General features: G+C 39.1%; 1 protein-coding gene across 2 annotated transcripts in view; it reads right to left on the reverse strand.

Annotated features, from left to right (window-relative positions):
* Positions 1-7,593: 7,593 nt before the first annotated feature.
* The window catches only part of USP13 (ubiquitin specific peptidase 13), a gene marked incomplete at both ends in the record, with an annotated part of 50,508 nt that continues 33,385 nt past the window's right edge, over positions 7,594-24,716 (reverse strand). Inside the window, 12 exons of one of the 2 annotated variants that reach the window (XM_080350095.1) lie at positions 7,594-7,687; positions 8,341-8,425; positions 10,012-10,174; positions 10,670-10,836; positions 11,821-11,964; positions 12,696-12,722; positions 14,430-14,552; positions 14,919-15,007; positions 16,705-16,879; positions 18,452-18,605; positions 19,869-19,994; positions 24,558-24,651. In XM_080350095.1, coding sequence (XP_080206221.1) covers positions 7,594-7,687; positions 8,341-8,425; positions 10,012-10,174; positions 10,670-10,836; positions 11,821-11,964; positions 12,696-12,722; positions 14,430-14,552; positions 14,919-15,007; positions 16,705-16,879; positions 18,452-18,605; positions 19,869-19,994; positions 24,558-24,651 — 1,441 coding nt within the window. Of the gene's footprint in view, positions 7,688-8,340; positions 8,426-10,011; positions 10,175-10,669; positions 10,837-11,820; positions 12,010-12,695; positions 12,723-14,429; positions 14,553-14,918; positions 15,008-16,704; positions 16,880-18,451; positions 18,606-19,868; positions 19,995-24,557; positions 24,652-24,716 lie in introns of both variants that reach the window. The other variant, XM_080350094.1, reaches the window with a different exon arrangement.

The raw sequence follows: 24,716 nt of genomic DNA on the forward strand, positions 1-24,716 counted from the left end.
TGTCTGCAGAATGAGATATATTAATACTTCGCATGAATAAACTGCACAGACGAAAAACTGAGATTTCTGGTCACCAATGTTGCCAGCTTAGCAGTCTGTACAGTGAATTTATGTAATAAATATTTATAAAATACTGAGTATTCACAGACAGAAGTGAGAGACAAAATGCACCGCACATTGCGAAAAGATTGTGGGTATGCAATACAGTATCATCTAATATTCAAACCTCATCTAGGCTAGAAATCAGATTCCTCTGCTATAGGTCTACTATTTTTGGAATGGTGAAATAAATCAGAGAAAAGGAGTGCCATGGATGAAGAGATCACGAATGCTTTGAACAAAGCCAGGCAAAATGAAAAGTGAGCATGTCACAGAATCCACAGAAAGTTTCAGAGCCTCAGCCCACAAAACAATAGGTATTAGGCATGGGAAAGAGACAGAAGGAATATAAAGTTTCCTAAATGAGCTGTAAATTTACAAATGCTTGCACATGTGACAGCCCATTGAGCAAACTTGCATGGTCAAGACTTTATGTGCTTTGATCTTTTTTCCCCTTCCACATTTACAGAATGCAATCGACGTTGGCTAAAACTTTAATTTTAATAGCCTTTTTAATATCAGTAATCTATTGTAAATTCAGAAAAATCAAAACATTTATAAATATATTTTATATATCAGAGTATAACGTATCTAGAGTGAAATAAAACTATCTAGTTTTGAGAGGCATTCTGTGCGGCTTCTTCTGTATGCTGTAAACTGTTTGAAGACCTCTGCAATCTTGCATCAGTTTTTTTGGCTTTATTTTTAAGCCAACATCCAAGAAAGAAGAGATTCTAGGGTTGGCAGATACTTTCGCCTGGGCCACCTGAAGAGCCCTGCTGCTGGAAAGCCTGACACTTAAGTGGGGGTGCAAGGCCTGGCAGTGAGGTGGGAGTTCAGCCCTACACCTGAATGTTTACATTTCATTACAAAGGTTCATATTGACCCAGGTTAAGAATCTGAGTCTGTAAGGACACACGGAGTAAAAGATTAGTTTCTTACTACAGGTAACTTTGCCTCTGTATACTTAGTGCACTATCAGCTGTGTATAATACTAAACACAGACCTGCAGTTTACTGATGCTTTAATTTGATGTTTCCTTGCACTGCTCTTTAAAAGAATCTATTTCCTCAAAAATTAACGATGTGCATATTGGATGTGTTAAATTTATTAAGGTCCTAGATGACTATTTGCAGAGCACCACATTTAATGTAGTATTTTTGTACTGTAATGGAAGCATGCCTTCCTTGGGTTCTTTTCCACATATTAAATTGTATTTATTTACCTGTATTTATAACTGTGCAATTTTTAAATATGTTTTAAAAATAAACTTTGTCTGTGGCTTCAAATATTTCCAAAACTCTTTTCAATTTGAAAATGGTCTTTACTATAATTATTTGAACTGAAAGGCAGGATAGGACCCACTTCTCCAAGAGAAATAAAGGATTATTTTTAAATGAGGTCTTCAATCCTATTGTTTACAATGTGAACATGCTTCTCTGCTTAAAAATTAAGCCCAGAAGAGGCTTTTTTCACAACCAAACTTTTTTTTTTTTTTCCATAAACTCATCTTTACTCTGAGGTGGATTTATTTTTATAAATTATTTTCGTTCAACACGTTGATCAATTATACTTACAAGTGGAATTTATACTAGCTGAGGCCTGGCCCAAAGGATTTTGGCACATACACTCCGTATGAGGAAAAAGGGAAAAAAGTAGATCACAGCTTTTCCTGAAGATCATGCAACTGCACATCTCAAAATTAAAACAGAAGTAATAATGTTACAACATAATCTCTCTGAAACAACAAAGCCAACTTTCTGTGGTTGAAATCGTTACTCAAGCAACTTACCATAACATTAGGGAAGTTTCTTCGCCCCAGGTATCCTGAGGCAGCCTGTTCCCTAACACATAAACCATAGTGGGAGTTGACTGGAGGCGTTTTTCAGTTTTGGCTTTCATGTGATGAGGTGAAAGAGCTGACAGAGTAGAAATGACATCTTTCTGCATCTGTTATGGGACATTAGCATAAGTAAAGACATGAGAGGGACATAAAATTCCTGTACCCTGCTGTGGACAGAAGAGATGACAGCCAGCAAGGGGGCTGTGACAGTTAGAGGAGAGGGTGACTGACAAAGCAGGACAGCATTGGCATGGATCTGAAGGCTGACACTCTCAATGGACATGTGGGTGGCTCCAGAAAAAGACCCAGAATATACAGCCACAGTTTGCCCATAGAAGGAAAGCTCTGTCAGAAGAACATTGGCTGGTCATGGCTTCAACCAGAACCTTCTACTAAAGAAGAAAAGGGATCAGACACTAAGCTCGCATTAAACCTTAGGAAGTAATTAGTGTGTGCTCTTGACCCTGGCATGTTTTGCCAGGAGATGTTAAGGTTAGTTTAGTCCTTGCTGCTCAGACATACCAACAAAGAAGCAGCAGGAATGCCCATTAGTAATGTGCTCTGTAGGAAACATGGACCAGGAACACAGCCCTGCAGTCCTGTAGCCAAACAACGGGAGTGGCTGGGAGAAAAGCATTAGTGCAGGATCCTACATACAAAACTGTTCAAAAAAAATCACCACAAAGGTTACTGGTAAAGAAGTCTGAAAATATGATCACCTACTCAACCCCAGCTGTCAGCCATGCACTATCCATCTTCAATATTTTTATGGCATTTGTCTTTCACCACGGCTGTGACTCCCTCATTCATGTTATGCCTGTAGCACACCTGAGGGACAGAGGGGTGTTACCTCCCATTTTAGCACGGGGAACAGAGCCCAGGGGTGCATTGACTTGTCAGTTATCAATACTGCCTTCCACAAGCAGCCCACAGAAGTTAACGGGCACAAATCCTACACGAGAAATTCTTGCATTAAGTCTGAACAGGGCCCTGTAGCTTGTACAAGAAGCCACATTCTCCCACCTTTTACAGTTTCTACAAGTGGTGTGAACAGAGTGCGGCGTGACTTGCCAAGGGCACAAATGCCATCTGTGATAGAAAAGAAACCAAAACAGATCATTCAATTTGGACTCCAGGAGCTGAACCACCTTCACCTTTTGTATCATTCAACATTTCATGTGGCCTCTACTTCTGTGTCAGGAGATGTCATGCCGAGACCGGTAGGTTTACCTCTTGCCTCTCTTCCAGTTCCCAGTCCCACGATCCTATAAAAAGATGAAAGGGATGCCATCCCACAGTCGTCTTTTTTGGTCTATTCTTGCATCTACCAAAGAATCCAAATGGCCACACTGCTATGTAAAGCCCTTACATATGAGGAAAAAAGACTCCTTTACTGAACAGGAGGTCAAATTTCTAAATTAATATGAGGAGTTACAGACCAGGTAAAGCAGGAATTTGGAGGTGAAATTGCAACACTGTTCAACATGAATATTGCCAACTCTTGTGTTCAAAGAACATCAACTAGCTTCAATGTTAAAAAACAAAAAGTCAATCTTAGTTTAAATCCTGTTTTCTATTTTTGCCATGTTTATATCCACTCAGAGCCTGGGGATTTTGAAGTGCCAGGAATCACAAGAAATCAAGACACTCACAAACCTCTTTGTTGTCTATGCAGGTTTTCTAATTAGAACACCAAACACCACAAAAAGTAAGAAAAGAGGCAGTATCAAAATATACTCAGTCTATTCCTCTTCAGTTCAGACAGAAAAGAAAGAAGCAAGAATCCACACAGTCACAACATGTGAGAATATTTCTTTTTAATTTAAAACAGTTGCAACAATGTCATTCACAACCTTTCTCATCTCAGACAAATACTTTCCAAAATGTTAACAGTGCTTCAAGCAAACAACTCCGAATGGTGCAAAGTAAACCAGTACAGACACTTCCAGGATACAACAGTAAAACCACTGAAGAGTGAATAGAAATGAAAAACTGATCTCAGCCATTAAGGTAAGAAGGATGATGGGAAGAGAATAAAAAGTTATGTCCAGTTACATATTTTGCATAGTCTTCCAGTGTATGAAAACATCAGAGATAAAAATGGCTGTTGCCAGGATGGAGAACAAAAGGAATGAATTGGAGATGCTTCTAAAACAACCTAATGAGCTGTGGTTGCATCTGTATTCAGAATGTGCACTATGACCCAGGGGAGGCTGCCTGAATCAAAGAAAATGGACTGACTCTGGCTTCAGTTACACCAAAGTGAGTCAGAATTAATGCTACTGAACCCAGCAGAATTAGAAGTGATAGCAGCCCAGAAACATACAGGCCACTTTTTAGACCATAGCTTTGAAGACATTATTTCAGAGTTTGTGACTACATGTGTTTTGGAGACTGGAGATTATGACTCAAAACAACGGCTCTACCAGATCCAGCATGCTGCTAGGAATGAGAGGGGAAAAAAGGATGACAAGGAGAAGTTGCTGAGTTTTTCTTCCCTCCACTCTCCTAACCTCAATGTACCATATGAAAAAATAAAAATGAGTCTGAGAAAGAAAAGCATTATTTGTTGCCAAGTCCTGGCTTGCCATAATTCTCAGATTAGATTGTCTCAAACAGCTCACAGTGATTTTTCTTCCTCTATTCTTTTTTGTCAAGAAGCTCTCAGCACATCCAGCCCCCCAACAGCCCCTACAGTACCCAGGCACATGGAGTTTCCTCATCAGCCACTGCCCAGGCTGTGCACTGAGGCTTGTCCCAGCACAACTAAGTGCATACAAATTTTAGCAAGCAAAGCCTGATAAATTAGTTGCTTTTTCAGTACAGTCTGATTGTGCTTAAAAAACTAACAAAAAACCCAAACTCCTCACCCTCACTTTAAGCTGAAGAGTCAGGAGTTTACATCCTGCGCCTCCAGACTCATGATGTACTTCACACATCCTACCGCGAAAATGAGATGACTTAAGTGGCCATTTCAAAAAAAGGGAGGGAAGCCACTATTTTGGGAGCTAATAATTCCTCAAGAAGAATTTTAATATGTTTTCAAGTGCTAAATTTTAGAAGATCCATAAGCCTTTCCCCTAAATTGCTCCTTGCACTTCTGACCCACTTGATAGTCTAGGAGGCAGCACACAAGAGTGATGAACTGAAAAGAATTTCAGAAGCTGAGCTGCTAGAGTTCACCTATGGCAGCCAGGGAATGGCTCTCCCCTGGCATTCACCATCTCCAGTTTAGCACCTGCCAGCTTTCTAAATGCTCCTCCTGTTAATGGAGATCAATCAGTCCCACAGCTACTCCAGGTTTAGGAGGTACCAGACAAATGGTTTGTTAGAGTCCAAGCTCCATCCCTACTCCTACGAGACCAGCCATGTTTCCAGTTTAATAATGAACATGGGAACAATGCTGTTGGCCTTTATTTACCCGAGGTTTCAAAATAAAAAGGTAGCGGCCATCAGATCTTGTTTATAAGTAGCCCTTTAAGTTCACGTGGCAAGAGGGAAGCTGTTGTGTTGAAATTCCTTGGAATACATCTGGGCATTAAAAAAAGTCTAAAATAAAAAGAAAAGAGAGAGTGCTTTTGTCCTTTTTCTACTACCAGAATGAAAGAGCACAAACGTAGATATGCAGAAGTTTTGTTCTTTCATATTAAATAGAAGATGTATCGCTGCACAATTTGCTGATCTCATTTTCAAATCTGGCATTTTCTGGTGAAACACGCAAATACTCAAAACCTAGAAGGAAAACAATTACTAGCATCCTGTATCTCACAGGAGCCACTTACTAATGTGGTAGGACGCTGTTCTTTTGTGTCAATAAGAGCACTGAGTGCAGGAAGCTTTCCCCATACAGGAAGCTTTCCCCACAGTTAGGAACCATTTACTCTCTACAGAATTATTGCACTAGAATTTCTCTCATAATCTTTTAAGATCAAAAACTGGTTTAAAAAAGTGGCTTTTGGCTCTGCATGAAGCCATATGACTACAGAGGGGGAACTATTTTCCTCCAAGCACTGGAAAAAATAAAATGGCCTGCTCATAACCAGATTTTTAATTTGGGTTCTCTTCTACAGTGTGTAGCTGACTGAATTTTGCTATTAAACTTGCAGGCACTGACTGCAAAGAAAAATCTAATTACACCTCCCTGCCTCTCTTGCACTCTTCTTACAGAGAACTTCTTTTCTTTTTGACTGTTCCAATTTATTTTGAGGGCGCAGTGAGTTTATAAGAGGCAACTCCAGCAACAGTCTCTAAGCAGTGGCCAACACCGAACATTCAGGGTTTTTCTGGAATCATGAAAGGTTTAGTGCACTCACCATCATATTTTTTTCTAGAATTAGTGTTTTCAATCACAATTTAAAAAAACACATATGTATTCTTGCCTATGACAAAAACTGAAATAACACCCCCAAAAAAAAGGACAAGAAAGGCCAGCCCCTACCTACCCACCCCTTCACACCTGCCAGGGATATAAAACCCCCTCTTTAGAAGGTGCCTGTTGAAGGGATCAAATTATTGGTGTGTTTGCAAGTCTTAAAAAAGCCAAAGCATCATTTCAAGGTGTTCTATTATTTTTCTTCTTGGGAGGGAGGAGAGAGGTGTAAATCAATAAATTGGCTATTTTACTAATCAATTTCCCCCACTCACGAATGGCATTAAATATTTAAGGAACCTTTGGCAGAAAGCAGAATTGCACTATGAGTACTTTGTCAGGGAGTTGTTTTCAGCTGGAATGTGAATGCTCTAGATGCATATTTCCCTGAAATAAGTGTAATGGGACATTAACACCTTCTTTACCTCTTTCATAAGAAAAAAAAATAATAGTCTTGCCTTTGCTGAGGGTATGCATTTGAGTTTATAGTCAGAAAGTCTGCTTATTTTAGCTATCTGTAATCCTGAATCTGTTGGAGGAACTTGCAAAACAAACATTCAAGAAATGAAGAAACCTATGTCTGCAAAAATAAAATCTACTGTTTCTCTTTGGCAGAAAATGTACAGGGCACTGACAGGACATTGCTTCCATCTCCCTTAGATTCCTAAGTTTATGCATCAAAAAGGCAAACCAAAATACTGTAAAAATGAATTCCAACATCTATCACTTCAGTTGACTTTTCTCACAGTACCGAAAATAATCTCTCAAAAAGACATTCTGATTTGAAGAACACTCACACAACCCTCCCTCCAACTTAATACGTGATATGATTTCTCTAAGTGGTCTGGACTCCGGCTGAAAACACTGTCTCCCAGTTACCAAAGATGCAAATATTTGTTTGTTGTCTTCAACAGATGCCTGGGCAAAACAAGCAGGAGCTGGGCTGACCTGGGTTGGTTTTGTTCATCTCTGAAACTTGTGTTTTTTCCACATACTAGCTGCAAACTCCACCAGTAATCTGCATGGTCTTAAGGTATCCTTGAAGGTGTGTAAATTGAAAACAATGTACTATACATCACCTAATAGAAATTTTCCCACTAATATTTAAGGCGGCATCAAATGATTGTTTTTAAATAAACTGTAAATATCCCTTGTTTTCCTTTGCTTTTTGGCAGTCCAAGGGTTGGGGGTCTTTCATTGGTTTTAGATTTTTATTGTACGCTTTTTTGGGGCAGGTTAAAAAGGCGTATGGCTTCTTAAGGCCAGGTAATAGATTTAAGGCCTAACTTGGTATCCTGTGGTAAAAATAAATGTAGCCCAGGTCTTTGGGAGGTCGTTCTGAGGCACAGACTCTAAGGTCATTGTAGATCACCCATCTGAAATGAAAATAAGACTGATTACATTCCATGTGTATAAAAATCATCACAAGTTTATCAGGGGCTTCTAAGACCCAAACTTTAAAGAGCTTAAAATCTAAAATTAGGCATTGCAACAAAAGAAAATATTAGAGAAGCAGCTGAAGTAGGTGTACTGGCAGAGTGAGGAACTGAAAAGAAGAGGGACATTCAGATGAATAGGTAGTTACTGTTCAGATAAAGGAAAACCAGTGATTCCCAATGCCAAATACTAGGAACATCCCAAAATCACAGCTGAGATCAGCAACACCAAACTAGCAATACTAATATCAGCCCATAGTTTGATGGGTTTCTGTTGATGGGGAATGAAAGGAAGTTGGGGGAAGCTCAGATAAACAGAGCCAGATACAGAACTCATGCCCCAAAATGAACAGAGACTTGGAACAGCAAGCACAGGAGAGTCAATGGTACATTTCAGTAAAGACCTCAGAGGAATCAGAACTGACTCATCACATCTACCATCTGTAACAATCTTCATTTATTTCATGGGAAATGTACACATGGTAATTACGTGCATGTTTTGTCTGCCATGAACACACAACCTGCTCTGTAAAGGTGCATGCTTCAAAGAAAACATTTGCTCATCCTTGTGTGTCTCTCCCAATTCCACTCACCTTCCTTCTTTTTTGAGGTGACAAACATAGTGGCCACTCATTGTGGATGTTCCCATGTGGCTGATGAAGCCAAACAGCTCATATCCTGTTTAAGAAATACAAATAACACTGTAAGTCTTTCATCGCTAATGCTGCAATCTGACTCCAGGGGAAGTTTTATTTCTAATAGTGAAGAAGTAGCTAAGCACACCTAACTCAGACTTTGCATCCCCAACTACAGTTTCTGTTAAGACTGCAGCATATTTTTGCTTTAGCTAGTGGTCAGATTCACTGTCAAACCTCAAACCAATCCAAACCAAACCCACACAGATCTGTGCACATACAGCAGGGCTGTGATCACAGCCTCTACTAGGAAAGAGAAAACAGCAGAGCACCACAGAAAGTGCCAGATACGGAGCTCAATCTGCACACAAATTAGCTAAGTTTATAAGCAGGAACACAAAAACCAGAAGTTTAAATTTCAGCAGCCCATAAAAGAGAGGACAGAAAAGAAACCTCTTCCTTTAAAATAGGGACAAATTTTGTGCTTAAAGTCTCTGGAGAACTCAGCATTGGTTCTTGCTCCCCACCCATTCATGCCATTCACCCAGATTACCACCAAAAGTAAAAGGGTACCTTCTTTCAGGATATTGCATAAGGACAGGGGCCTGGATTTTGGTGGAGAAGGCTTTCTGGAGCCATTTTACAGTATCATGTTGGTTATCAGGATTTCAGGCACTCAGTAAATGGTCTCAGTCTATAAAGGCTAAGTACCACAAAAAATAATTACTCCAAATCTTTTTTTTGACCTAATGATAATCAATGATTCCCATGTCTCCAAGAGACTTAAGATTGGTCTTTATAATGTTAAAAACAAATAAATGAATGTTCTTATATAATAACAGCAACCACATATACAAAAATCAAATTGGCTCTTAATTTTTTTTTCAGTCAAGATCAGAGATACAAGTTTAGAACATACTACAGTTACTAGAACTGGTCACTAAAGACCCTTCAAAAAACATTATGAGATAACCTTATGTTAAAACCACCACTGAGCTTTTGTACTCCAGTGCTTTTACACTTACAATATGTTGTTTGCCTACTTCACAACTTTGACTACTGTACATCAGCCCCATCTTGTGGTTTTTTAAACAGTAGTATGACTGAGGATTCCAAAGAAAAAAAAAAAGGTAAATAGCAAAGAAGTACTTGCAGGATACCAACTATACCTGCCATATCTGGAATACAAAACTTGGCTGAAGGGATTATTCCAATCTCCCATCAGACCAGAGGAGGACAGAAACTCAGGGGGTCTGTAACAGCAGCATTTTCTTAAGGATACTCAGCCTCTGAAGATTTAAACACTCGAGCTTTTCTTTGTCTTTTTTATCTTACAGCAACAAAACAAAAAGTAAAGCTAGGCCAGGAGAGACTTATATGTTCTGGCAACAAGAAACTTGGACTCCAGTTATCCAGTGAGTCCAGTGAAAGTTTCCTGAGCAAAGAGCCCACAGAACTTAACAGCCCCACAGTGCTGGTCCCAGCAACAGGAGCAAGACTGGAAGTAAATTGTCTGGATCATGTTCAAAAACCCATGATAACTACTTTCAAAACAGAAAGGAGCTCTGTGAATGGTGTAGGTGTGACACAACAGCATGATAGCCCATTTTAAGCTGAAGGAGAACTTACTTCCAGACCCATCTTTGATCCTGGGTCCCTCCAACCCTGTCTCTGCAAGGATATTGGCATTAGCATTGTTCTCCATATTCACCATGTCCAAAGCAGGCTCATTTTCTTCCTCAAGTTCAGGATGGCTAAATATCCATTCCAGTGCATGCTCCAAGTTATTGTTCTGCGAATCAAACAAGTAAAAGAGCTGCCTTTAATACATTCTCTAGCATCATGCTACCAATCAGTCTTTGAACAGAGCAAGGGGATCATGTTTGACAGCACTTTGATCTTGTAAGGTACGTATTCTACCTCTACAGAAAACAGGATTTGACATGGAAAATAAATCCTCCCACAATTAATCCCCATGTCCCCTGGGTTCACATCTTGAAGATACATACTCTTCAGGAACCCAGGTTGTTTCTCAACAGATGGTAAAAGCAGCTAAGTTTTCCTCACTCTCCTCCACATTTTAACATTCAAGTGAAACACACGAACCATCTTCCCTACTCCAACCCACAGAAGTCAGACATCCCACACTTTGCCAGAATAGTTCTATGTGCATCATCCACTAACTGCATTTTTAAATGCATGTTTCAAAGGCATTTGAGCATGCACATGTACCAAGCACATAAGCTGAAATAAAACTCAAGTGCTACCAGTAACTCATGGAACTCACTGTTGCTTTCAGCGCTTGAATTGCTAGATTCCTTTGGAAGCCCATAGAAATGATAATTGCAACCATCTCTTCAGGAGGTTGGTTATCTAGCCCAACAGCTCCAAATGCAGCTGCTCCACTGGAAGCAACTTCTCCAAATGCAGGTAAGACCAATGGCTCAGCGAAGTCTGGAACAAACAAACATTCATCAGTTTGTTCTTTTACCACGCTGACCTAGAAAGTCAACAACAAATTCATACAAACAGGACCTCAAAAGCAGTCCTGAAATCAACATAAATTCATTTCACTGGCCCAGCTGGGACTTTGATGTGTGGAAAGCCTTAAAAACAACAAGATGAACATGCACATTACAAAATATCTAGGTGGACAAACTCATACTGAGCAGGCTGGAACAACTTGGCACTTCACAGAAGTGAAACAACAGAAGGAAAGTAGCAAAGTCTGGTATGGAAGCAATGATGACACCAGAATAGTAGACAACCCAGCTGATACATGTATAGATATAAAATGAACTGATGCCATAGCTGAAATATATCAGTTAAACCCCAGTGAAATTCATTCTCCATTTACATGAGCAACATAAAAGCCCACAATGAAGTGTGAACTCAACCAGATTTGGAGGTTCCTGGCATGGGAGTGCTCAGGTGTACTCAGTGCTTAATCGTGTGTCCAAACTTTGCATGGATGAAACACAAGAAGTGGAGAACACCTAGCAGCCCCGTCCACCAGTAGACAGCCCAAGTTCTAAGTACAGCATGAACACTCCAGCCTGAGCTGGAGCTGACTGATATGGAAGAAAAGTATCTGGACCACAGGATTCTTTGCACTTACACTTGATCGCAACTCAGCTTCCCCCTTAGCAGCACAGACCTAGCCAAAGGGTAGAAAACAGAGAGAGCTGGCCCACAACATCAGTGAGGACAGAAGAGTTTACTTCTGATGTAGCTTAGATTTGTGTCTTCTTCTAGGCAGAGGATGCCAAGTAATTATCAAGATCTGCATATCGCAGGAGCAGCTTAGGAAAATTCGCACACCTCCAGGTGCCCTGGGGTAGGGAACAGGGTTTCTCTGTCACACATTATAAAATTTCTACTGACTGCCAAAATACACAACCAGGGGTTGAGTTTAACTTACACCTTCCAGTCACTGACCTGGTTCTTCCATGTGTGCAATGATCCAGTTGAAAGCAACTTCAGCACCCAGGTTGCCTGTATAGTACACAGCTTTCCGACACGCTTCCAAAGGAAACCCCATTTCTGCCAGTTGCATAACCGAAGACTCATCAATATCTAGAGCTACAAGAAAGGACCTTCTAAAATAAAAAAGTCTAATTTCATCCACTGTATAACATTTCCTAGTGTTATTCATGGTGCCACATATCACAGTACATATCTACTGGACTTGTTTTAGTATCACAGTAAACCCACATCCATTAGAAAGCAGCCTTTTACAAAGTATTAGAGCATTTGTTATAGACCTAGTGGTAATCTTTTGTGTTAGTAATCTAAATAGATCCTTAAACCTTGATGAATTCCTACAGGACTTTATTTACTGAAGAAATTCACAACTGCATTTCAAGGGGTGAAGAAGTTAGAGCTAGCTAGAGAGGGCAGCCAAAAACAATCACCTCTAAGGCAGGATCTTGCAAGTGAGATAAACAAGAGCTGCTAAATTTATCAGTCTCCACTTGAACTTCATCTCTGAACAACAGGGACCAACAGCTTCAGAGTCCAAAGGGAGCCGGAATCAAACAGCTCTGACCCACAGAACTGCAAGATCCTGCTGATGAGCAGCAGATAGAGGAGCAGCTCATACTCTGACTACACTGGTGCTACTGCAGACTCTTTAAGAGTCCTGCACACATGCAACTAAGTGCTGAACAAGTAGAAAAGTCAGCTATTATTTAGAAGCATGCAGGGCAATACTTCATGCATCCCTATGATGACAAAGAAGCCATTAGCTGAGCAAAAGCATGACAATTCCTCAAGCAGATGAAATACCAGTCTTTGAAAAATGAGATACGTACACTCCATAACATGGTTCATCATACGGTCTGAAAATTGAGAAAGGAAAAAAAACATGGCAAGTGACTTATATGAAAGCTAAGTAGATTCATACAGGAAAAACAATTCCATATTTTTAAAGTCATAGAAACATTTGAGCTCATACAGGCAAGGCAGGTTCATTCTTACACTCCTGATATTTTTACCATTAATTAGACCAGGGATGTTTCTGCCCAGTAATTTCCCTAACTCAGAGAAAAGTGCCACTGGTACTATAAACCAGCAGGAAATACAGCTGATGTCTGACTGAAACCAACTTAAGCAAGAATATGTTTTATTTCTATATAAGGTACCGTTACCCATGCACTTACGTTAAAACCAGGTCAGTCCATTGAGCAAGAGCATAAAAAAAGAATAGGCCTTGGTGAGGAAGCTACAGATAAGGGACAAAATTAACACCTCTAGAGAACTGCATTTTGCCATAGCCTTTGCTCTGACATACATCAGCTCCTTGAGACAAAGCCTTTTTTAACGGGCTGTACAGCTCACTTACATGCAGAGAAGTGCACTATGTATGCATGCACACCTGCCAGGGCCTATTGCAACCTAACAACTCTTGTAATTTAAAAATGAATAATATTTTGAATCTTAATTTATGCCCGGAAAGCTTTTTTTTCTTAAATGGCAGTTCTTTGTGTATTAAGTATGGTTGTACAGTGAGTGAATCAATTCTGCATACACGGTGTGTTTATTGTTCCACCTTCAGCCAAAGTATTTCAAGTTATCCAAGGAAACTCTGCCACTGAACCATCTGCTCAGAACTCTGACAATAAAATCCTGCAGGAAATAATCATAGTAACTGACAGATTTTGAAATTCCTTCTGACCAGAATGTATGATATACTGTATACAAGGGAGTATATAAGAATCAAGAGATTGATTTAGCTACAGTATCACCCGGGCTACCAGGTTTTATACAAGATTTAGTATAAAAGTGCTCAAAAGATAACAGCAGTTTAGTAACACCTCTTACAAAATATAGAAAATGAGCGGATTAATGCTTCACTCTACTTCTAACACCTATCACGAGACTCAGTGCAGGGGTCTGAGATGAAGTCCTTTGTACCAGGCCCTGGGAAATACACAGCGACTTTACTGAAAGGCAGTCATGTCAATGAACAGACAGAAGATGGTCCCTGAGTATAGCTGATATCTATAGATGTCAAGCTCTTCACACACTTCTCTATCCACTTCAGTCCTACATACCAATCAATGTTCAATAAAGATGAGCACAAAGACTTCATCCTTAAGTAAGGATAATCATCCATGCAGATGGAGGGCATGGAACAACTCTGCTGGTAAAGATGTAGAGATCAGAAGGTAGCAGAAGCTGCTCCACTGAGCAGCACTGTACTATTGCAAAAGAGGAAACCACCACACAACAAGGTAGTTACAGGACTATACCCAGTAAAGCAAGTGAAATCTGTTTCACAAAATACGCTGCCTATCTTTGGGCACAGCAATTTCATAGAAATATTAATTATTTGGAGAGAGTCCCAAGCAACAGCATCAATCATAAATCCTGAAAACATCAAAGCAGAAAAACTGGGGTGTTGTAACAATCTTCAACTACAGAAGCACAACACTGTTTTGTTTTGTTTTTTTCCATAGTGCCAAAAGGTGAAGATTAAGAAGAATCAGTATGTGCTAAAGGGAAAAGGGAGACAGGAGAGAATCAGGAGAGAAGTCAGTAAATACCTTTTGGGTCATCGGGAATGACAATGGGAGGAGCAATGTCTGGAAGTTCCTCTTCTCCTGGCTGGAGACCCCTGGCCCGAAGGTGGCTGATATCTAAGAAATCTGGCATGTCGATAGAAACATCTAGAGAAGCAGAGAAACAGGCTGAGCTCATGAATCCAGAGAAACCACTGCATGGTACAACCTACCCCTTCAGACAAGGGACTCAAGCTACAAACACAGCCAGGAAAATCCTCCTGAAAACAGTTATTTGAGAAATTCAGAACACTATAGCACCATTTAAGCAGGAGGTCAGACTACATGGAACTGTATTTTAACTCCACAGACCTCATGAACTGGTTTAATTTGTCATAAAAGAAGATTCAATTAGGATCTTCACAGTATGAACTTGAGACTCAAGCTAGGTCCTCATTACAGACCAAAGCGTGTGTACACCTTATAGATTATCTTGGATAGAATGAGAAAAAGGTAAATATAAACGGCACATACCAAGCTTTTTGGGTATCCAATCAAGGCCAAAGGTGAATTTCTTTATCTGCACCACTAAGTACTCAGGAAATGAAACAAAACGAGAAGTCCTGGGAAGCACAAGAAATACAATTCAGTGAAACAAGGCAACAAATCACATGCAGCACAGATTTCAGTACCTCAGCACACGGAGATGAGTAACTTTAGCCCTGAGTCAGGTGAACAGCAATGGATTATGTGTACACAAATTTCACAAAAATGTTTATGATTATAGGTGAGAAGTATGGTAACAGCTTTCTATGCATTCATATCCTGACTGTCAGCACAAACACTTGCAGACAATTCAACATGTAGGAAGATTATAGAAAACAACTACAAGTAATAGTAAACTTGCTTACTCAAGTTGTTCTGAAGTTCACTGTCAGGAAACAAATTTTTAATGACATATTGACTAAAACTTCAGGGCATGGGCTTAAAACACAGCTCAGACAGAATGAAGTAACAATTAAATCTGCATTTTTTTTCATTCTCTTTCTAGTTATAGTAGCATGGTCCACGAGGTATTAGTCCACCTATAAAGCACTTCATTAGGCACAGATAAAAACTCCTGTAATTTGTAGCTTTTCACAGGGAAGTGCTATGTTAAAAAGTACATTATATTCTTATTGAGCTACTGCAATATTTATCAAAACAGAGGAGGACTCTTGAGTTTAAGGGGATCCCTGATATTTGCCCACTTAGTGCAAAAAACAAATTTAATCTTGAACACAACGTAATATTATATGTACCACCATTCTCCTTCTCTATGATCCTGTTTTTCCCTCATTTAATTTCCTGCATCTTTCCCTTTATTTTCCATCCTTTCTTCTAATTCACCTACCTGGGTAAAATACAGTAAATGCATCATAAATATAAGGCTGTCCTACTGTACTATAAATAGCTACTTTCTAAATTCTTGTTAGCACCACCTTGCAATTTCAGTAACTTTATCAGCTGCAGCACGAAACTTTTGAATTTCAAGTAGCAAATTATTCTTCATCTTTCAATGCTTTTAAAGACCTAGCAGATGAATAACAGGTAAATTACAAATTAACCCTGGATCTATTTAAAGACTAGAATGTTCTTCCAATATGTTCACAGTTAATACAAAACAATCTTTAGATTTCTGCTGCATTTTTCTCCACCATGCGCATTTGTCTCCCAATTTTCAATATAATGTCAGTGAAACTGTGCTAAGACAGCAATGAGTCATTGATATGTTAAGTGGTCTAAAAATAGAAGGTACCTAGCCCCAGCAAACCAGCTGCAGAGCCCAGTTTTCAACCACTTCTTACTGCTGACATAGAAATGGAACCAGATATGCAACTGTGTTCTCAGCAAGAAATATTGCCCCTAAAAATTGCACTGTTCTCTACCCGCTGTCCTATTTTTTCTTAATGCTTTTTTAAGCCCAAGATGTTCTTGTTTCTTTTATCTACCTGACTATAAACACACAAGATGGGTTGCTTCTTTTATATGTCCATCTTGTACCATGGCCGCATATAAATGACAGCAAACTTTTAACATATGCAACCAAACACTGTAGCGTATAAAGGTGATGGGTTGAAATCCAAACACAAAAAAAATAAATAACACAAAATATAATAAAAATAATGTTTTCAGCATAGCACTTCACAAAGGCTAAAATTTCCACCCATCTGAAGAACTTTCTCACAAGAAACACAACCTTCTCGTCACGTCCAGGTAGCAAGATAAGTGCAGATCACTACCATATAGGTTTTTAATGGGCAGCCAGGCACACACTTACTTAACTCCTGCAGATTTTGCTTGAAGGGCACTGCTCCAGAAATCCTCTACATTGCTGGGTTCAGAAAAGGCCTGTAGACAGGCACTAAACGGGATCTTGGCACGGACAAGCTCTGGTGGAGGTCTCCTTGCAGCTTCTGCTTCTCGTCTCTTCAATTCATAGGCGATTAATTCATCTGAGAAATATACATTATGCTAGAAGCTAAATGAACATTGTCCTGGTTATGACGTCCCCTATCAGTCTTATTTTTGAAAGTTTTAGAAATGCAAAAACCTACTTATCAATAAAACTTTTACATGGCTCTAACTAGACATCAAATTTTTTTGTCTGCTTTGGGGTCAGGACCTACATTTACAACCATATCTCTTTTTTGAACGTTTCTGTTCATGGTGAAAAAACACAGAACGGGAAATACTGAGCAACAGGTAACTAAAACCTTGCCATGACAGACAGAATCCTGTGTTAACAGTAACACCAAATACCTGCTTCATCAGCTCAATCTGACTTGGAAAATTATTGCTGTCTATCTGTGCCATCTGCCTTTCTGACTGGACAGGATTAAGTGTGATCTAGAAAAAGTCCTGACACTGGCAAGCTGAGCAGCACTGGATGATAAATTCATAAACTAATTTTACCTCTCAAGTCATTACCTGGAAATAACGCTTTTATAAGCGGTAGGATCATGTCTGAAAATGAAGGACATAGAATGCAAATGTCTCCAAAACTTAAATTTTCAAATCAAAATAGTCTTTTTTTTTTAAATGTATCACCCAGTTTTAGGAATTGTGGGCTAGGTCAAAAGCAGTAGGTAGAATTCTCTGTTTCGTGCTATTTCAAAATATCTGATCAAATAATCAGAGTAGCTCCTTCTGGCTTTAAAAAAAAATTGAGATTACGAAGGAAACCAGAGGCATATCCCCCCCCTCTAGAGTTCCAGTGGTACGTCCTTCACTTCCACCTCAAACAAACATTTATTATCTCAGTCGACAAGACTCTTCACCACTTACTGCAGGGGCAAACAAGACTTGCCAGTACCTCCCCTCCTGATTCCAAATCTTCTAGCCTCCTCAGTCATTTTCTCCTTTAAAAATCTGCTGCTACCAAACACAAATCTGATTTTTTTAATTGTTATTATTTATTTTGTGTGTGTGTTTGCAAAATATTTTTACAAAATATTCATTAGCTACTACGTTCAGTTCATTTTTTAGGGTTAAGAAGATTTTATATACTGGTTTACTGTGCGGGACAAAGGAAATCCAATCCTAATGTACATCGTTGGGCACACACGCACAAAACCCAAGGGTAATTACATTGTACTACAAGTGCTGTGGCACAGCCCTGGGTCAAATTCATGTTAAGATTTAAAATCACAAATCTCTGAACATCTTTATCATACAAACTGCTACCATTCTTGGGGATACATTCCTGAGTGGTGACACTTAATGGTGGTCCCATAGTCCGAGAAAAAAATCTGTCTGAAAACTTGCCGAGAGTATGCAGGTAGAATCCTTCTTCCTTAAAAACATAATCAGGGACAGTAAAGCCACAAACTGATCTGTATTTAAAATCTCCTTCAAAGAAAACCAAACCAAGTAACTTTCCCCTAATCAGGTCATTGGTTTGATTCACCACACGACCTTGAACCATTCTATTCATATAAAGAGGCGACACGGGGGTGAGAATTTATTTCCCTTGGGGTTGAGAGAGTCACCAGAAGGACAGTCAATGGACCAGTTTCTTTGTTTACCTTTGTTCGTTGCTGCCTCCATGGCAACAGGTAACTGCATGATATAGTCCACCCTCTCTGTGTAGCGCACCTTTCTGGACTGGCAGCATTGTGTGCGTTCTTCCACCAGGAACCGGAAAACATCGCTAGGGTTTTCTGAACCTACAGGGTTCCTCTGAAAGGAATATTAGATCAAACCATTTAAGTGACAATCATTAAAATGGCCAGAAAACCCAAAGGCTGCTGGTTGTTTACAGCAAGCACAGACACCAATCTTACACCCCTATCTGACAGCTTAGCTTGTATTTTATTACATGCAGAACTCTTGCACCCACAGAGAATCCCGCTGAAGTCCACAATGTCTGCACACACAGCAGTATCTTTCTACACGTGGTAACTGGCAGAGTATGTACCTAACGAACCTGACTGAGTCAAGGTAAACAGAAGAAGGTAGGAAGGTGGCAGGTTACAATAAAGATAGAAAACTCAGGTAAATAACATGGAGCATCTTGTCAGCAAATAGAATTGCTCCTACCACTCCAAATCTGCACTGAAACAGAACAAGCCACTTGTAGTTCATTATCCAGATGGCAATGTCATACAAATAATATACTTCCTCTTCATTGTTCAGGTTAATGTCTGTTATCAGGAAAAAAAAAATCAAAACAAACCAGAAAAATGTCTTCTAACCACCCTGTAATCAATACATGCATTTTGGGATGTGGAACATTATGCATGCAAATGTGAATAACTTCATCTAAACTGTAACACATGAATAAACACCCTCAGTTCTTGGGGAAAATGGGAAAAAGAGGGAGGAAGGATGAAGAAGAAATGCTTTAAATCAAACCTGCATGTATTTGTAAACTTCCTTTTCAGAAAGACAGCATTAAAATTCACAGTACTGATTCTTTTACACACAGTATTGAGCAGGAGCTCAGTGGAACTAACATTTTATACAGAAATATTCAACCGACAAATAATCACTTTGCTTGCAGCAGGGGAGTCCTTCCTCCCACAATGATTCAATGATGTACAGCTGGGATTTGTAAAAGAATTGGACATGGTAATTAGTTTGCTCCCAGTTATTATATAAATTTGGAATAATAATAATAATCACAATACTCAATTCATTAATATTCCAAGACAGACTTCAATATGGTACAAAAATGGAGAGCATGTAATCACAAAATGAACAGCAATTTAAAAGTTGCAGTTGTTATCAGCAGCACTGGCTCCATGTGTGGTCATGCAAGAGCCTGAAGTAAAGAGCATGAAGAATTAAAGAAAAAAATGTTTCTAAACCAAAATTAATTTAAATTGGTGCCATTTTCCATATATCCAAGCCTAAAAAGAGTATAACAAAAAATGAGCCACTCATATAACAGCATTGTCTAACATAACCAGGGAAAAGAAGCAGTAATTCAGATTTTCTCACCTCTACTAGATTTATAAGGTGTAGGAAAAATTCCCGAGCATCTTGTTGTCTATTAGAGGAAAATTCTGGGTGTCCTTTACTTATAAAAGCCTTAAACATTTGGGGAGATATTCCATTCTGTTGAGGCTAAAAAAAAAAAGAAAGAAAAAACTTTTAAAGAAGGATTTTTCTTAATTCCTGGACAAAATATCCCGAAGTCACTCCACTACATACATCTATGGCCTATTTCTGCCACTGGAGAAATGATAGTTTCAGTTTAATTTGGTTTTCCATTTTAATAAAAATGGAAAGGGCCCTGAAACATTATTTGATGTTTTTAAAAAAATGTTTTACAGCGTTCACTGTATCTGATTTTTCCATTGCATTTTCAAGTTAAAAAGAGATTGCTGAAGGTTTACTAGAAGTTAGTAGTTTTTTGAAAGCCTACACTGTTTTCCAACATTTGGCATTCCTTTCAGAACCCTTTTCCACCTAAAAGCGTGTGGGCATTGAAGCACTTTGGTATATCAGCTAGCAGCTTTATGCAGAACAACACCTTTCCAGAGATCCCTACAGAATCAAGCACAGAACAACCAAAATGTGTGCAGTGTGCATTCCCAGGTGGGTTGTTAAGAACAAACATGAATTTGCAATTTGCAGGTGTCGGTCATGTTGAAGGACCAGAACATACTGTCTCTGGCCGTTCAGCTACATCAGTACGAAAATACCCTAAAGCAGAAAATCTCTAACTTCCAAGAAAGACCTAGTTTTGACTTTCTCACCCCCTATAGCGCTTTAAGAAGCTTCCCCAATCACTCCAAGCTGCATCCTCAAGACAACACTAGCTATTATCCCTTTTAAACAACACTTTTGAAAAGGTCAGAATTTTTTTACTCATATTTGCCTTCATCCTCCATGAGACTAATTAATTTTCAAGACAATCGAAGTGAAAGTGTAGCCTTTAGGGTATATCAGATGTGAAATACTCAGTCAGTCTTATTCTTTACTACACTTGCACTATCATACCAATATAAACCCCGAAAAAGCAGCATGAAATGGAAGGCGTGTAAAACACTTTACGAGAACAAAACTTTGCTCTTGGTTGCACCAGGGTAAGGTATTCCTAGACCCACTGCAATCAGAAGCAGATTCTCAATTTTAATCCTTTTTTCAACTTCTGGCAGCACATCAGTAATCACATTAGGCTCAGATGCTCTTTAGAGGCTCATGTAAAGAGACAGAGTCTCAGCATTGCTTGAGCAAGGAGATTTTCTAGGGGTTTCTGAATCATGTATCACTTCAGTGTCCTCAGCTGCCTTTCAACAGAGATAGGACTGAGGGGAGAAATGCATAAACCAGCTCAAATTACTACATACCAGGCTTCTTTCTATGTCAGAAGCAAGAACATGGCAAGGTGGCACATTTGCCCTGATGTCCATAGCAATGAATTTGGAATTAAGCCTTGTTCTCACCTATACATTTTTTACTCAGCCATTTGAGCACGGAGAAATGAAACATGCCATGTGTGACAGTCTACAGAAGAGGATCGGATCTTGCCCCCTAAACCCTTTCCATCTCAAGGGCAAGAAAAATAACAGAAGAAATGGCAAAGCTCTAAACAGAAAATCAAGTTCTAGCGGATAGCCCCTTAGACTTCCAGCCTGTTTTTCAATGTTAAAGCGGGTCCAAGAACACTGCTGCCATTTCCAGACTCAATGCCTGAGGTGAAAAATTTTAGCTCCACAGTACCACAAATATTTATAGAATACCTGGCATACTTTCCCTATCAACAGTTGCAAAACAGTTTAGTTAAAAATAGACTGTGCTGGACCATTGCAGACCTCTTACGAATGCTTTTACAGGCAACAACTCCCCAAAACGTTGGATAAATTCCAAAGACCCAGAAAGCTAAAGACCTTCCTCGCATGTAGGAGGGGAATAAAAAGTAAATGAATAAAAATAAAATAAATAATTTATTTTATAGACACAATGCAGAAGTGCTTGAAAATGCTGAAGGTATAAAATTCTATGCAATTCTATTTATTATAAATGTCAGTAAAACTCTCTGGATGACTATCTGTATGTATACCACTGTTATTGGGAGAAGGGGAAGACGCCAAACAAAAAAGGCACCCTTAAACCAACAAAACAGAGATTTGTATGCCCAGAGTGAGGGAATGGATAAAAGACCTATACCTGCATTTTTGTTTTCTAAATAAATCTTCAATACAACATAGAACAAAAAAAGTAAGAGCTATTTGAAATCCTAATACATGCTACAAATTGTTTGCTAAAGAAGTCATCTGATGCATGTAACTACAACTTTGTTAAACAGAACTTAGGAATGGCATATTTATCGGTAAATGCCACTGGACAGCTACTGCTACCTGATGTCACCTGTCACTAAAATGTTCTCAACATCTCATTGCTAGTAGTGGCTGCTGGGCTAAACATGGATGTGTAGCTTTATTCAAAGGGTTTAAGTCCCAGCACATGATTTTTCATTCATATTCTGTTTGTTTTTAGGAAAGCAGGTCAGTCAGTATAGATAATTTAATGTGAGCAGTCTGTTGAAATCTATTCCACTATTCCTTAGTCACAGTGATGCATTGATAAGGTTTTAACTCATTTAAAGGAAACAAGCAGGATTCATTTGTTGTTCCAAAACAATTAATAGCTACTGTACAAAGCAATTACTCAGGAGACACAGGACTTTCAGATCATGCAAACTACTCTGTATCAGATACTCTATCTTTGTCCAAAATCTTCTTAGCATTCTGATTTCAGAAGGAGAAATCCCTATATCAATAACCAATAGATGAAGGTAGAGGAAAATACCTCTTTCCATGGACACTATCACCATTCTGTGACAGAAGTGTGCATGACTTCTGCTGTGTATGAAACTACAAGTTGGTATCAGAGGTTCTTTCACCATAAAGACAGTTCCTTTCTACAGGTAGTATTTTCAGTATAGATTATTAGTTGACCTTTCATTTCTAACTATCCCATCTGTGGAGCCTGTGGTTTGACTCCACATGCTGCCTGGGATTCCAACAATAGAGGCTGGCAGGTACACAAATATATGCTAAGTCTAGTTTTCCCAGCATCACTTGAAACAAGACATTCTGAGGTAGATGTTTTAAATAGTAAAACAATCCTAAAATAATAGATTAGCTTGGGTAGATAACATTATCTCTGTAACTAACATTTTGCTTAAGACAACTGTTGATTGGATGACTCTAGGGAAAACAAGGGCAATTCCAAAAGCAGCAGAGATTGAGCAGAATGGCAAAATCTAAACTAATCTCACTCTCCAAAGGCTGATGGAAACTTACACCAACTTAGAAAAGAAAAAAGAACTTTTCCATCTCACCACTAAGCTACTGACACCTTTTCTTCTTCACAAAAGCAAGCAAGAGCAGGTAAAAAGATAAACCAAGTGAATCAGGTAGTGCCCATAAACCTTGTTAATACAAATAGATCACTCAGACGTTTGTCAAAAATCATCCTTACTGTTAAAACCAAAAGACTGTTGGGCAAAGAATATGAAGAGGTTTCCTGATGACTGTGAGAGTGGATGTATGCATTGCTGGAGGACGAAATATCACAGACAGATGAAGACACAGGTCTACGGATGTTCCAATGCAAACACATGCCATAATGATTTTTGCAATGTAAGAGAAACAACCAACTTTCATGTTGCAGAAGAACAACACAAAGGCAATATGAAGATTATAGAACCAACAATACTGGAGTTCTTGAAACTAGATACTAGGTAGAAAATGTGAGCTAAAAATCTCTTTTGCTACAAAATTACCACAAATTATAGTAAAAAGAAAAGTACAGTCTCCCACTGGTAATACTCACTATGACAGAGAAATAAAATGCTGTATTATATAAACACGGGAAAAAAAGGTTATTTCATCCTCCAATTCCTCTCTCCTTTGTGTGTAGCACGGTAGCTATACAGCACATGCCCCTCAGTATACCTTTGTTCTGAAGCTGCCTGTTCTGAGAAAGCAGATTCCAAAGTTTTCTTCTATTGTGAGTTATTCTAAGTCAGGATATACACATTGTTCTGCCCAGGTTGTTCAGCAATTAAGAGTTCCAATTTATATCCCAAATTACATACACTGCTGCATTTCCAGGATGGATTCCACTGGCACAGACATGCTTCTGCATGATTTCTCTACCATGAAATACCTGAATAAAGCCCCAGCAGACATGGCCATGCACAGCAACTCCTTCATTACATGAAAGCCTCCAGCACCACTCAATCTTGCATTACCTAGACACCTCCTCCTGAAATCAGGTGGAATATTGTCAGACACTTCCTGGAAACAACTCCTTAGTTCTTTATATTCTTTCTGAAACTTGAAGAGGGTTTAGAAGTTTGCTTCCAAATACTCAGGTCTCTCTAGGTAACATTTTTTGTTCCTCAGATAAGATAAACATAAGTTGCAAGTTCTATGCACTTTTGTACTCATCACTGGAGCAGGAGAACACTTTATTAGCTGAATCAACGGTTGCTTTAATGCTTTGCACAAATAGCCCCTGACTAATATATTCATGACTAGAATCCTGCACATTCCACCTTGCTAAGCATCCCATGCTGGATCCACACGTGTTCTTCAATGCCCAGCACCTGTTCCCTTTTCTCAGGATATCACTTTTATCTAGTTACCAGGCTGCTAAAACTCAGTCAAATACCTTGTGTTCTTCTTTCATCACCTGCTCAATAAGCTCGGATTTCACGGGTGGCTTAGAGTACTGGCCTGAAAGGAGGCCGTGTCCCAATTTAGCCCTGTGGGGAAGAAAGTGACAGGGTGGAAACAAATGTGAGAAAAAACAGAAAAGCAGAGATTTTTA

This window comes from Nesoenas mayeri (assembly GCF_963082525.1).
Source record: "Nesoenas mayeri genome assembly, chromosome: 9".
NCBI classification, from domain to species: Eukaryota; Metazoa; Chordata; class Aves; order Columbiformes; family Columbidae; genus Nesoenas; species Nesoenas mayeri.